This window comes from Scyliorhinus torazame, chromosome 19 (assembly GCF_047496885.1).
Source record: "Scyliorhinus torazame isolate Kashiwa2021f chromosome 19, sScyTor2.1, whole genome shotgun sequence".
NCBI classification, from domain to species: domain Eukaryota; kingdom Metazoa; phylum Chordata; class Chondrichthyes; order Carcharhiniformes; family Scyliorhinidae; genus Scyliorhinus; species Scyliorhinus torazame.
Window position 1 is genome coordinate 91,563,344 of NC_092725.1, and position 12,174 is coordinate 91,575,517.

Consider the following 12,174-nt stretch of genomic DNA (forward strand, 5'->3'; position numbering starts at 1 on the left):
AAATAGGAGCAGGCCATTTGACTCTTTGAGCCCGCTCCACCATTCATTATGATCATGGTTGATCATTCAACTCAGCAACTGTCCCTGCTTTCCCTTCCATATCCTTTGATCCTTTACCCCCAAGAGCCATGTGTAACTCCTTATTGAAACATACAATGTTTTGGCCTCAACTGCTCTCTGTGGTAGCAAATTCCACAGACTCACCACTCTCTGGGTTAAGAAATTTCTCATCTCAGTCCTAAATGGTTTACCCCGTATCCTTAGATTTTGACCCCTTGTTCTGGACTACCTGCCATCGGGAACATACTTCTCGCATCTACCCTCTCTAGTCCTGTTGGAGGTTTATAGGTTTCTATGAGAACCCTCTCATTCTTCTCAACTCCAGTGAATATAATCCTATCCGACTCAAGCTCTTTTCATCACCCCAGGTATCTGTCTGGTAAATCTTTGCTGCAACTCCTCCAGGGAAAGAACATCCTCCCTCAGATAAGTCTGCGACAAATGCCATTGCCTGATTTTCACAATTACACATTTTACCTTCCACACGTTACTCTGTCAAGGAGTATTCGTGAATACTTAAAAGCAGTTGAAGTAATTTCAAAGTCATGGTTACACTGTATTTTCTTATTCAGCTCATGGATCAATAAATGTGGCACTAAATTAAGTTTTTAATTTTTATTTGTATATGTCAAAATACAATTTTCAGAAAATAGTGGAAGTTTTTGCAATCAGTTTCATGCAGATGCACTGTCTGCTCAATACTACCAATAAAACTGAAACAGCACACCGGCTACATCATGGAATCCAATATAAAGAATAAATAACCTAAATATAAAACACTAAAATATTAGAAATATCTATGTAAATTTGCACATGCACTCAACACATTCCACAATCTGCTAGCCAGTCAGTCAGTCACACACCCAAAGCACTGTGGTGAACCAGCATTCAAACCCTCTGTCATCACTATTTCTGATGTCAAACCACAGTAAAATGTCACACACCACTGGTAATTTCAACCCAACAATCACTTAGTCCAAATACCATTTGAATGTGAAAATCTAGTTTTCTTGGTACCTTTATAAAATCAATCTCCTGAGATTAGTAGTAAGAGTATGAATCCACACCTGCATAAAACCAATTAACAGAAAATATCACGCCCCAGAGACAAGAGGCATTATGCCCCAATTACTAGAAGATTATGATAAGTAATGTAACACAAGAACCGTGTTTTTATGATGACGGGGTATAAATTCACATTTAATACAATATATTTAAGGATAATACAACAGCTACTGCAAGCTTAACAATGTACAATGACTCAGCACGTTTGAACTCTTCAGTGGTTTTACTTGACATATATGTGCCGTATGAAGTTGTATTGACGTTTAAATATATATTCAAAATAACCTAGGGGTGATGCACAATATTGGTCAAATGGTAAAAGCTTTCACTGAATTTTATTTTTGTAAAAGACCACCAAAATATCAGAAGTGGGCTTAGATTTCTGGGCTCCAACATGATGATACTTTCAAAATTTCAGCAACTCTTCCCATTAGCTCCAAAACAATAGATACAAAACTAAATAAGGTATGTGAAGGCCATTAAGTTCGATTTCCCAAACAAATGTTCTTTAGTGATATTGCTTTGGCAGGAACTTAAATGGCCTGGACGTGACTCACAGAATGTAAAATAAGTGAGAAACCTTGCGTTAATCTTTGATGCACCTTTTTACATCTGTGAATAATGGAATCCCGATTGAAAAGTACCGCTTACCATTCAAGACACCATGCTTTTCCAAAGAATCATTTCATGTACATATGCACCTTTAAGCCATAAAACCTCATCATTAAAAAGACAAATCTTTGAATAATCTGCTTGTGTACCAATTACGCCTACATGGTGCATTGAAACCTAAAACAGGACGTGTATGTGTGTGTGTGTGTATATATATCTATATAAATATAAAATATATATACACAGGACCTGCTAAAATGAAAGTGCAGGTTACAGATTATTTAAGAACTTAAGCTACAGACTTAAAAACTGTGACAGATGTAAGTCATGAAAACATTTTGTTAAAATAATTCCAATTCAACTGACTCGTTAAAGCATCTTATAAAGAAATGCATATTGCACAAACAGTGAAAGCAAATGTTTCACCAACTGTATCCATCAATATGGAGGGACAAATCACCATTCACAGTTACCTCCTCTTCTGGGCTTAGCCGCATTATTTCCAAAATGGGATAATTCTGTGAATATTTGTCCCAACCTGAACTGGCACATGGGTGGTCAAGCACATATTAAACACTTTTAAGCATGTGAAAAAGGAAAACAACTCTGTGGCACAATAAAATGTACTTGTATTCTTAACTGTCTTTGCTGTGACAATGAAAGCAGTTTGCTGATGCAAGAGTTTTATGTACAAGTAAGGCTTATTGGTTTAATATCGAGGCGCTTCTGCCCTTAAACACTTTCCTCTATTACTGTAAACAAGATTTTCAGTCATTCCACTTCTTCAGCAGTTTTTGTATCTGTTAAAATGGCTTTTCATATATATATATATATATATATATATATATTAATATGTATATTATATAATATATAATATATATGATATATATAAAAAGACATCAAACGGTTCAAGAAAGATGATTCTCTTCAAGGTGGGAGCCTGGTCAGTCACTCCCATCTCCTTTTCATCACTTTGCTGAATGAGTGTGACATAGCTCAGAGTTGATCAGTTTTCATGCAATGGCATAAACAGCAGTCAGAATCCTGTTTACTTGGAAAGTTTGCTGATGACCCTGATCAAAGCCCCATTTTCATCTTTCAGTCTCTGGTTGTCTGCTTTCAAGTCTGGTAACATCTGCAGTGAAAGCAAAGAACATGTTAAGCCACTGTTAATATAACCTTCAGCCTGCACAAAGTTGATAACCAGGATCATAAACCAAACTGTACAAAATAAAACGTGTATTATGGGATCATGTACAGATTTTGAGAGTGGAGCATGAACAACTTCATATCTGTACTCGTGAAGATTACTGCAGCCGTAGAGCTTTCATTCTTTTTGATACTTCTTGAAGTCACGTTCAAGTATCTCAAATACACATGATATATTAAAATAATCAGGTGAATGAGATATAATTGGATGAGATGTCAAACTAAGGCCCTTTCCACCTTTCAGACGGATATAGAAAATCCTCTGGGACTATTCAAAGGGCAGCAGGCGTGTTCTCCCCAGTCTCCTGCCCAATATTAATTCTTTAAACAACAGCAGCAACAAGAAATTCTGGTCATTACATTGCAGTTTGTGGAAGATTGCTCTGCATAAATAGGCTGCTGCATTTCCTCTACGAAAACACCATTACATTTCAAGTGTAACTCGACGGCTGCAATGTTCTTTGGGATGTTCTTAGGTCTGATATAAGTGCAGGTTCTTTCTTTTCCTTTTTAACCCTTAAAAGTGAAATTTTGCCTTGTGGGAGCTAGTTAGTTTTCAATTGCAATGGCACTGTGGCAACTTTCTTCAACTGTCAGTGGGTTGTGGACAATTTTAAGCATGCTAACTTTGTCACATATATCGACCGTTGAGATGAGCTTCTACCCTACCAACGGTGATAATCCTGTTTAGGGACTCTTTTGGACTTGGCAGCATCAGACTACATTTTGAGTTGTCGGATCAGAACAGAGCTGGCATGTAGTCATTCTTCACAAAAGTGGAAATCATACGAAAGAACGAACTCATGAATAAATGAAAAATAAAGGACCCCAATTAATTTTAATATTGTACGCTGTTTAAATCAAGCTTAAACTTTTATTGCTGTCCCCAAAAAGAGCAGGCAACATCAACTTCTTCCATGTACTTGATCTCAAATGTGATCATCCATCCTAAACTAAACTACAGCTAGGATCGATTTATTTGGGTTGTAGCTGGGTTACATATGTTAACATCATTGTACCCGTTAAGTGTTCTCTTCCTATTGCATTTACAGGAGGGTAAATGAGCAAGATTTTATCGTCAAGTAAATAGCGATACTACTAATTTTAACTTGACAGCAACTTTGCCACATCAGTTTTAAAATTGCAGTATTCACTGCAAGTTACGCATCAGACACTTTTGAGATGATGATGATCATCATGTCCTGAAATTAGTTCAGGAACAGATTAATAGAAGCCCCATTTTCTAACTGGTTACTGGGGTGCAGCAGACTGGCAAGAGGTGACTGGTGACTGTCCTTATGGGAAGCAACATCTGCAGCCAATGGCCTTTTAAAGGGGGTGGTGCAGAAAAGAATGTGTGGGGTTTTGAGACAAGGAGACTGGCGTTCACTATTTCTGCAACCCGATGCCGGAGAGATTAAACCCTCGAAAGTGTGTGTTGCAGAGCTGGAAATGAGGGCAGGGACCATATGTCAACAATTAATAGTTAGAATGAAGATGTTTAAAAGGAGGAGGAAAGGGAATAGATAGGCAAATGGAATTAGCAGGAGTGCCTATGAGGAAGAGTAAAAACCACAGGGCGGCAAAACAGGTTATCATGTTTTTAACTAAATGTACAAGTGTTATTTCAAAAACTGTATCTCCCTTGCACAAATCACGGCGATAAATATGGAGTTAATGTCACACATCTCCAACCCACAAATAGACAAATATTCTATCCATTCGTGTATGCACATAATTTGAGCAAGTTTTCCCTCAACCACTCCACAATAATGTTCCTCACGGCAAATTGAATGAACTCTCATTTGCTGCCTAAAATAGACAAAGCTACCAGGACTCAGTATTTGGAACTCTGGAACTCCCTACGTAACAGCACTGTGGGTTCACCTGCACCTCAGGGGCTGCAGCAGTTCAAGGCAGCTCACCACCATCTTATGTATGGCAACAAGGAATGGGCAATAAATACAGGGCTAACCAGCGACGCCCACATCCCGCAGATTTTCTTTAAAAAAACCATGCAAAGCTATAGTTATAAAACTGTAATGGTCACACATATTCAATCGTTGTGTGAACTTGCAGCCAGGGACCGATTAACTTTGGAGCATCCTGGTGATGAACAGAGCCTAAATATTGGGCAGGACAGTAGCATAGTGGTTAGCACTGTGGCTTCACAGAGCCAGGGTCCCAGGTTCGATTCGCAGCTGGGTCACTGTCTGTGCGAATTCTGCACGTTCTCCCAGTGTCTGCGTGGGTTTCCTCCGGGTGCTCCGGTTTCCTCCCACAGTCCAAAGACTTGCAGATTAGGTGGATTGGGCATGCTAAATTGTCCTTAGTGTCCAAAAAGGTTAGGAGGGGTTATTGGGTTACGGGGATAGGGTGGAAGTGAGGGCTTAAGTGGGTCGGTGCAGATGCGATGGGCAGAATGGCCTCCTTCTGCACGGTATGTTCTGTGTTCTAAATGTCAGTACTACAGTTATTCCTGCAATTTTTGTTTTAACTATGAAATCATAGATCATAGAATTTACAGTGCAGAAGGAGAATATTCGGCACATCGAGTCTGCACCGGCTCTTGGAACGAGCACCCTACCCAAGGTCAACACCTCCACCCTATCCCCATAACCCAGTAAACACTAAGGGAAACTTTGGACACTAAGGGCAATTTATCATGGCCAATCCACCTAACCCGCACATCTTTGGACTGTGGGAGGAAACCGGAGCACCCGGAGGAAACACACGCACACACGGGGAGGATGTGCAGACTCCGCACAGACAGTGACCCAAGCCGGAATCGAACCTGGGACCCTGGAGCTGTGAAGCAATTGTGCTATCCACAATGCTACTGTGCTGCCCTAAATGGCTCATAGTACTTTGGGCCTTTCTTAATTGCAGCCGTGCCTCTCTGGTAGCAATTTCATTTGAATCAGGCAATGATATATTTACTTACACTGCCACAACCTCCAGGGCTATGGGCCAAATACTGGAAAACGGGATCAGTGCAGTCACATCTTTATTGACCGGCATGGACACAATAGACCGAATGTGCTGTAAATGTGTAGGAATCTATGAAAAGATTGTGGGTTCAAAGTCCCACTCTGAAGACTTGAGCCTGTAACAGAGGCTGATACTTCAGTCAGTACTGAGGGAGCACAGCATTATCAAATCTGCAATCTTTCAGTTGAGATTAAACTGAGGTCCAGTCTCAAGTGAAAGATCTCCTGGCACTATTTCAAACAAGAACTGGGAATCAAGGTCTTCAGTGCAATATTTATCCCTCAACCTGTGTCATCAAAAGGAAAATATATATAGTCGGAGACCTCGCCTATGTGTGCGTAAGATGGCTGTTACGTTTCCAGTATTACAACAGTAATTATATTTCAGAAGTTTCATTGGTTGAGCATTTTGTAACATCCTGGGGTCACCAAAGGAACTTTATGAATGGAAAATTTTCGCTCTTGCACCTCTTCTTCCAAGTGCTGCAAGAGGTTTCTCTTGGCTTGAAGCTATTTTACCTCGAGCCTCAGAGGTCCCTGCACATCTGGAATTGCACTGGCGCAACATGCTCTAACAGAATTGTACTATTTTCATGTCAACCACAAAGGAACACAAGTGAAAGGAAGTCAAATAGCAATTTAGTTCTAGTGTGCAAACCAGTTTCCAGTGAAGTTAAATGCATGCAATTTGTATTGGCAACTTTTAACAAACCACCATCGCTGGTCAATGCAAATAAAGTTCTTGGTGAGCTTGTAGGTCATGTTTAAGTACACTTCTAACTGAAATAGCATAGCTTTCGAGATATTGCTCAATAAAACATGGGGAGACGGGGGAAACCACATCAGCAACAGCACAAATATACATAAGTCACATCAAATTGCCTAACTCTCAAAAGCAGCAAGACATTTGCATTCCACAAATTTAGATGAAGCACTGCAGCAAACAGAAGCAGTCCTCACTCAAAAAGATTGCAAAAAGTGGGACTAGAAACATAACTGAAGTTTAACACCTGCCTGGCTGTGAAGGGAAGTAATGAAGAAAAGGGAAGAAGCTACGAGTCCACAGCCTGGAGCTGCCTACAGGACTCAGAAAGCTTGGTAACCACTCTGGTCAGAGCCCTATTCTCAGCCAGCAACCGCTCATTTAACTGCCTCAGAGTCTGAAACTCTTTTACTTGATGCAGATTCTGCAAGGGATCAAAACACAAGGAGAAGAAACAGAATTGGAAAGCAGAATGAAAAGCAGGCATAAGGAAAGAAAAAAGTTAATAAAATGATAATCGGTGCCCAATTTTCCACTTGGCACAAGCGCACAGGCCTTGGGGGTGTCCCCCTCACAGTGAGTTTGGCAGCATGATGGCAAGGCAACTCAAGTTTGTACAATTAACATATTAGATTTTTAAATCGTAATTCATCATCAATTTTAATAGCAATACAAATTAGATCATATAGCACAAGGTCTCCATGCAATTCTGGATTTGGAACTTAGTTTAGCCAATGGAGCAGTTTTTGATTTCTTTAACACATAACATACGTTGTCTGCTTGCCAAGACAAATTAAACTCTGTGCACACATATACACGGAAGCAATTTCTTAGAAGTAACTGTGAAGGCATCAAACTACACATGCAGAAGAAAAAGGGCCTACTGTCAGCAATTGTCAGGGGAGAATACAGGGAAAATGAGACGATCGGCCAGAAACATGTTGCAGCCAGTCTTTATAAATAAAGACACAGGAGCTACAATATGTCTACAATAGGTTTACAATGTCAGGATTAAATTCAATCCTTCAGTCTCAACTCTAAAATTGCAATCCTTGTTTCAAAAATCATCCATGGCCTCACCCTACCCCATCTCTATAATCTCCACGAGACCAACAACACTCAGATTTCAGTAGTCCTGCAAACCTGGTCTCTAAAGCATATCCAAATGTTTTCAGTTCACCTTTGGTAGCTATGCCTTCAGCTGCTGAGACCCTGCTGTGGCACTCCCACTCAATCTCTTTGCCTCTCTACCTCTCATTCTGTTCAAAACACACTGTAAAACCTACCTCTGGCAATGCTTTTCATGACATGTTCAAATATTTCCCATGTGATTCGGTGTTGAATCTCGTCTAATAGTGCTCCAGTCGCGTACCTTGGGAATTATTTTTAAAATTTCATTCAAGAGATGAATTTTCTGCCCATTCTGGTTACCCACGAGAAGCTGGACATGAGCTACTTTCTTGAACTGATGCAGTCCATGCTGTTGAAGTGCATCTGCATTGCTGCTCGGAAGGGAACCCCAGGATTTTGACCCAGTGACAGTAAAGGAACAGCGATATATTTCCAAGCCAGGATTGCGAATGGGTGTTGGGGTCCCCAACGTATCTGTTGATCTTGTCCTTCTAGGTAGTAGTAGTTGTGGGTTTGGAATGTGCTGTCTAAGTAGTCTTGGTGAGTTGCTGCAGTGCACCTTGTAGATGGTAAATACTGCTGCCACTGTGGTGGAGGAAGTGAGTGTTTGTTGAAGGGATGTCAATCAAGCGGGCTGTTTTGTCCTGGTTGGTGTCAAGTTTATTTTTTTATTAAATATAACTTGAGTGCCCATTTCTTTTTTCCCAATTAAGGGGTAATTGAGCAAGGCCAATCCACCTAGCCTGCTCATCTTTTTGGGGGTTTGCGGGATGAGACCCACGCAGACACAGGGAGAATGTACAAACTCCACGTGCACAGTGACCCGGGGCCGGGATCGAATCCGGGTCTTCGGCGGTGTGAGGCAGCAGTGCAAACCACTGCGCCACCTTGCCTGGATGGTATCAAGTTTCTAGAGTATTGCTGGAGTTGTGCTCACCCAGGCAAGTGGAGTATTCCATTACACTATTAACTTATGCCCTGTAAGTTGTGGACAGACTTTGGGGAGTCAGGAAATTAGTTGCTCTCCATAAGAATACCCAGCCTCTGAATGGCTCTTGCAGCCACAGTATTTATATGGTTAGTCCACTTGAGTTTCTGGTCAATGGTAACCCCCAGGATGTTGAAAGTAGGGGATTCAGTGATGACAATGCTATCGAATGAAATGAAAATGAAATGAAAATTGCTTATTGTCACAAGTAGGCTTCAAATGAAGTTACTGTGAAAAGCCCCTAGTAGCCACGTTCCGGCGCCTGTTCTGGGAGGCTGGTACGGGAATTGAACCGTGCTGCTGGCCTGCCTGGGTGTGCTTTCAAAGCCAGCGATTTAGCCCAGTGTGCTAAACCAGCCCCAGGTTTAGAGAGAGAGAGGGAGTGGGAGAGAGAGGAGGGTGGGAGTGGGAGAGAGAGGAGGGCGAGAGTGGGAGAGTGGAGGGAGGGTGTGTGAGAGAGGGGGAGGGAGTGGGAGAGAGGGGAGGGAGTGGGAGAGAGGGGAGGGAGGGTGTGTGTGAGAGAGGGGGGAAGGGTGTGTATGAGAGAGAGAGGAGGGAGGCTGTGCGTGAGAGAGAGAGAGAGAGGGTGTGTGTGAGAGAGAGAGGGTGTGTGTGAGAGAGAGAGAGAAGGGAGGCTGTGTGTGAGAGAGAGGAGGGAAGGAGTGGGAGAGAGAGGAGGGAAGGAGTGGGAGAGAGGGTGTGAGAGAGAGGCGTGCGTGGGCGCACACGAGTGCCGACACGTCACACTTGCGCCAAGCTCGACGGGCGGCATGCGGAAGCTCAGACGCTGAAACCTCGGCCTGCTCCCTGTGGCCGAGTGGGCAATTCCTATCAGTCGGGCGTCGGCTTGCCCCCACCCCCACCCTCTTTGGGGGGGCAGGACGCCCTCGTTCCCAAACCACCACACCGCCCGCCCATACGCTCGCCAAACCCCAGCAACGACGACGGAGGGGTAAAGAAGGGGAGCCGCCCCAGATATTCGACTGGAGGAGGTGGCGCCGAGAGCGGTTCCCTGGGACCGGTGTGGAGGCAGGGGGGAAGTCGCCGCTCCCAGATTGGGATGAGGGGGAGGGAGAGAGAACTTTGACGGGGTTGGGGGGAGAGAATGGCTGCAGCGGAACATGTGGCTACAGTGGAATGATAGCATTCTTGATTAATAAGGGGATCAGGGGTTATGGGGAGAAGGCAGGAGAATGGGGATGAGAAAATATCAGCCATGATTGAATGGCGGAGCAGACTCGATGGGCCGAGTGGCCTAATTCTGCTCCTATGTCTTATGGAATGTCAAGGGACGATGGTAACATCCTCTCTTGTCGGAGATGGTCATTGCTTGGCACTTGTGGGGCACAAATGCTACTTGCCACTGGTCAGGCCAAGCCTGAAGGTTGTCCAGGTTTTGTTGCATTTGGACATGGACTGCTTCAGTATCTACGTCTCGAATGGTGAACATTGTGCATCAACAAATCCCCACTTCTGACCTTAAGATGGAAGGGACACTAGGCTGGGCCTAGGACACTACTTGGAGGAGCTCCCGCAGTGACATCCTGGAACTGAGAATACTGACCTCCAATAACAACAACCATCTTCCGGTGTGCTTGGTATGAATGCAACCAGTGGAGATTTCCACCCCACCCCCATCCAAATGGATCTCGACATCAAAGGCACTCACTCTCACCTCACTTCTGGGGTTCAGCTCTTTTGTCCATATTTGAACCAAGTCTGTAATTAGGTCAGGAGCCGAGTAGCCCTGGCAGTACCCAAACTTATTGTTAAGTGTTGTTTGATTGCCCCGTTGATGAACCCCTTCCATCCCTTTACTGATAATGGAGATTAGACTGATGGGGTGGTAATTGGCTGGATTGGATTTGACCTGCATTTTGTGTATAGGACATGCCTGGCCAATTTTCCACATTGCCGGTAGATTATAGAATTTACAGTGCAGAAGGAGGCCATTCGGCCCATCGAGTCTGCACCAGCTCTTGGAAAGAGCACCCTACCCAAGCCCACATCACCCTATCGCCGTAACCCAGTAACCCCATTCAACCAACACTAAGGGCAATTTTGGACACTAAGGGCAATTTAGCATGGGCAATCCACCTAACCTGCATATCTTTGGACTGTGGGAGGAAACCGGAGCACCCGGAGGAAACCCACGCACACAAGGGGAGACTGTGCAGACTCCACACAGACAGTGACCCAGCCGGGAATCGAACCTGGGACCCTGGAGCTGTAAAGCAATTGTGCTAACCACTATGCTACCGTGCTGCCCTATGTCAGTGTTGTAGTTGTACTGGGAAAGCTAGACTAGGGACCCGGCAGGTTCAGGAGCACAAATCTTCAGCACTATTGCCGGAATACTGTCACGGCCCCTAGCTTGTGCAATGTCCTGTATTTTCAGCAGTTTCTTGATATCATATGCAGTGAATCTGGGATGCTGGACACCTTCAGTTGGTTCATCCACTTGGGACTTGGGGGAATATGCCAGATCATGTGGTTACAGATTGTGGTAGAGTACAATTCTGCTGCTGCTGATGGCCCACAGCGCCTCATGCATGTCCAGTCTTGAGCTGCTAGATTGTTTCGAAGTCTATCCCATTTAGCATGGTGGAAGTGCCACACAACATGATGAAGGTGTCTTCAGTGTGAAGAAGGGTCTCCACAAGGACTGTGCGGTGGTCACTCCTCCTAATAGTGTCATGGACAGATGCATCCGTGACATGCAGGTTAGGACATGTTTTTCCCTCTTGTTGGTTTCCTTATGACCTGCCGTGCATTTCACGAACCTCCCAGGGCAACTCCCTCGCCATCTGTCACAGGTTTCACGAGACACCAAGGGCAAATCCTGCCCGTCTGTATCACTGTGCTGCTACCTTTGCTTGGGTATGTCCAAGTATAGCGATGATCACGTCTGGTACGATTGTGTGTGAGGTATGATTCTGAGTAGTCTGAGGCAGCTATCCCAATTTTGGAACAAGCCCCAGATGTTAGGAAAGGCGGCTTTGCAGGGTCAACGGGGCTGAGTTGGTCTGTCATTTCTGGTGCCTGGGTCGAAGCTATTTCCTTTTGTAGACTTCATAGCAGTTGGAGTGGCATTTAAGAGTCAACCACATTGCTCTGGGTCTCGAGTCACATAGACGCCAAGCTACTTACTTCCCTAAAGATGCATTTTTTGCGACAATTGATAATGATTTCATGGGCATCATGAGACTTCTTAATTTCAGATTTTGTATTGAATTCAAATTCCATCTGTTGTGGTGGAATTCAAACCAGAGCACAATCCACCATTTCTGGATTACTAGCCAATCGACAATACCACTACACCACCGCCTCCCTTAATTGTGCTATGTTGAAGGTTC

At 43.7% G+C, this 12,174-nt stretch overlaps 1 protein-coding gene across 11 annotated transcripts in view; it reads right to left on the reverse strand.

Moving 5' to 3' along the window:
* Positions 1-660: 660 nt before the first annotated feature.
* ppp1r12a (protein phosphatase 1, regulatory subunit 12A) overlaps positions 661-12,174 on the reverse strand; it is a 353,486-nt gene continuing 341,972 nt past the window's right edge. For 9 of the 11 annotated variants that reach the window (XM_072484740.1, XM_072484746.1, XM_072484747.1 and 6 more), the window contains 2 exons: positions 6,951-7,123; positions 661-2,872 (listed from right to left, as the gene is read on the reverse strand). In XM_072484740.1, coding sequence (XP_072340841.1) covers positions 6,989-7,123 — 135 coding nt within the window. In that variant the 3' untranslated portion in view covers positions 661-2,872; positions 6,951-6,988. The remainder of the gene's footprint in view (positions 2,873-6,950; positions 7,124-12,174) is intronic. The other 2 variants (XM_072484743.1, XM_072484742.1) reach the window with 1 other exon arrangement.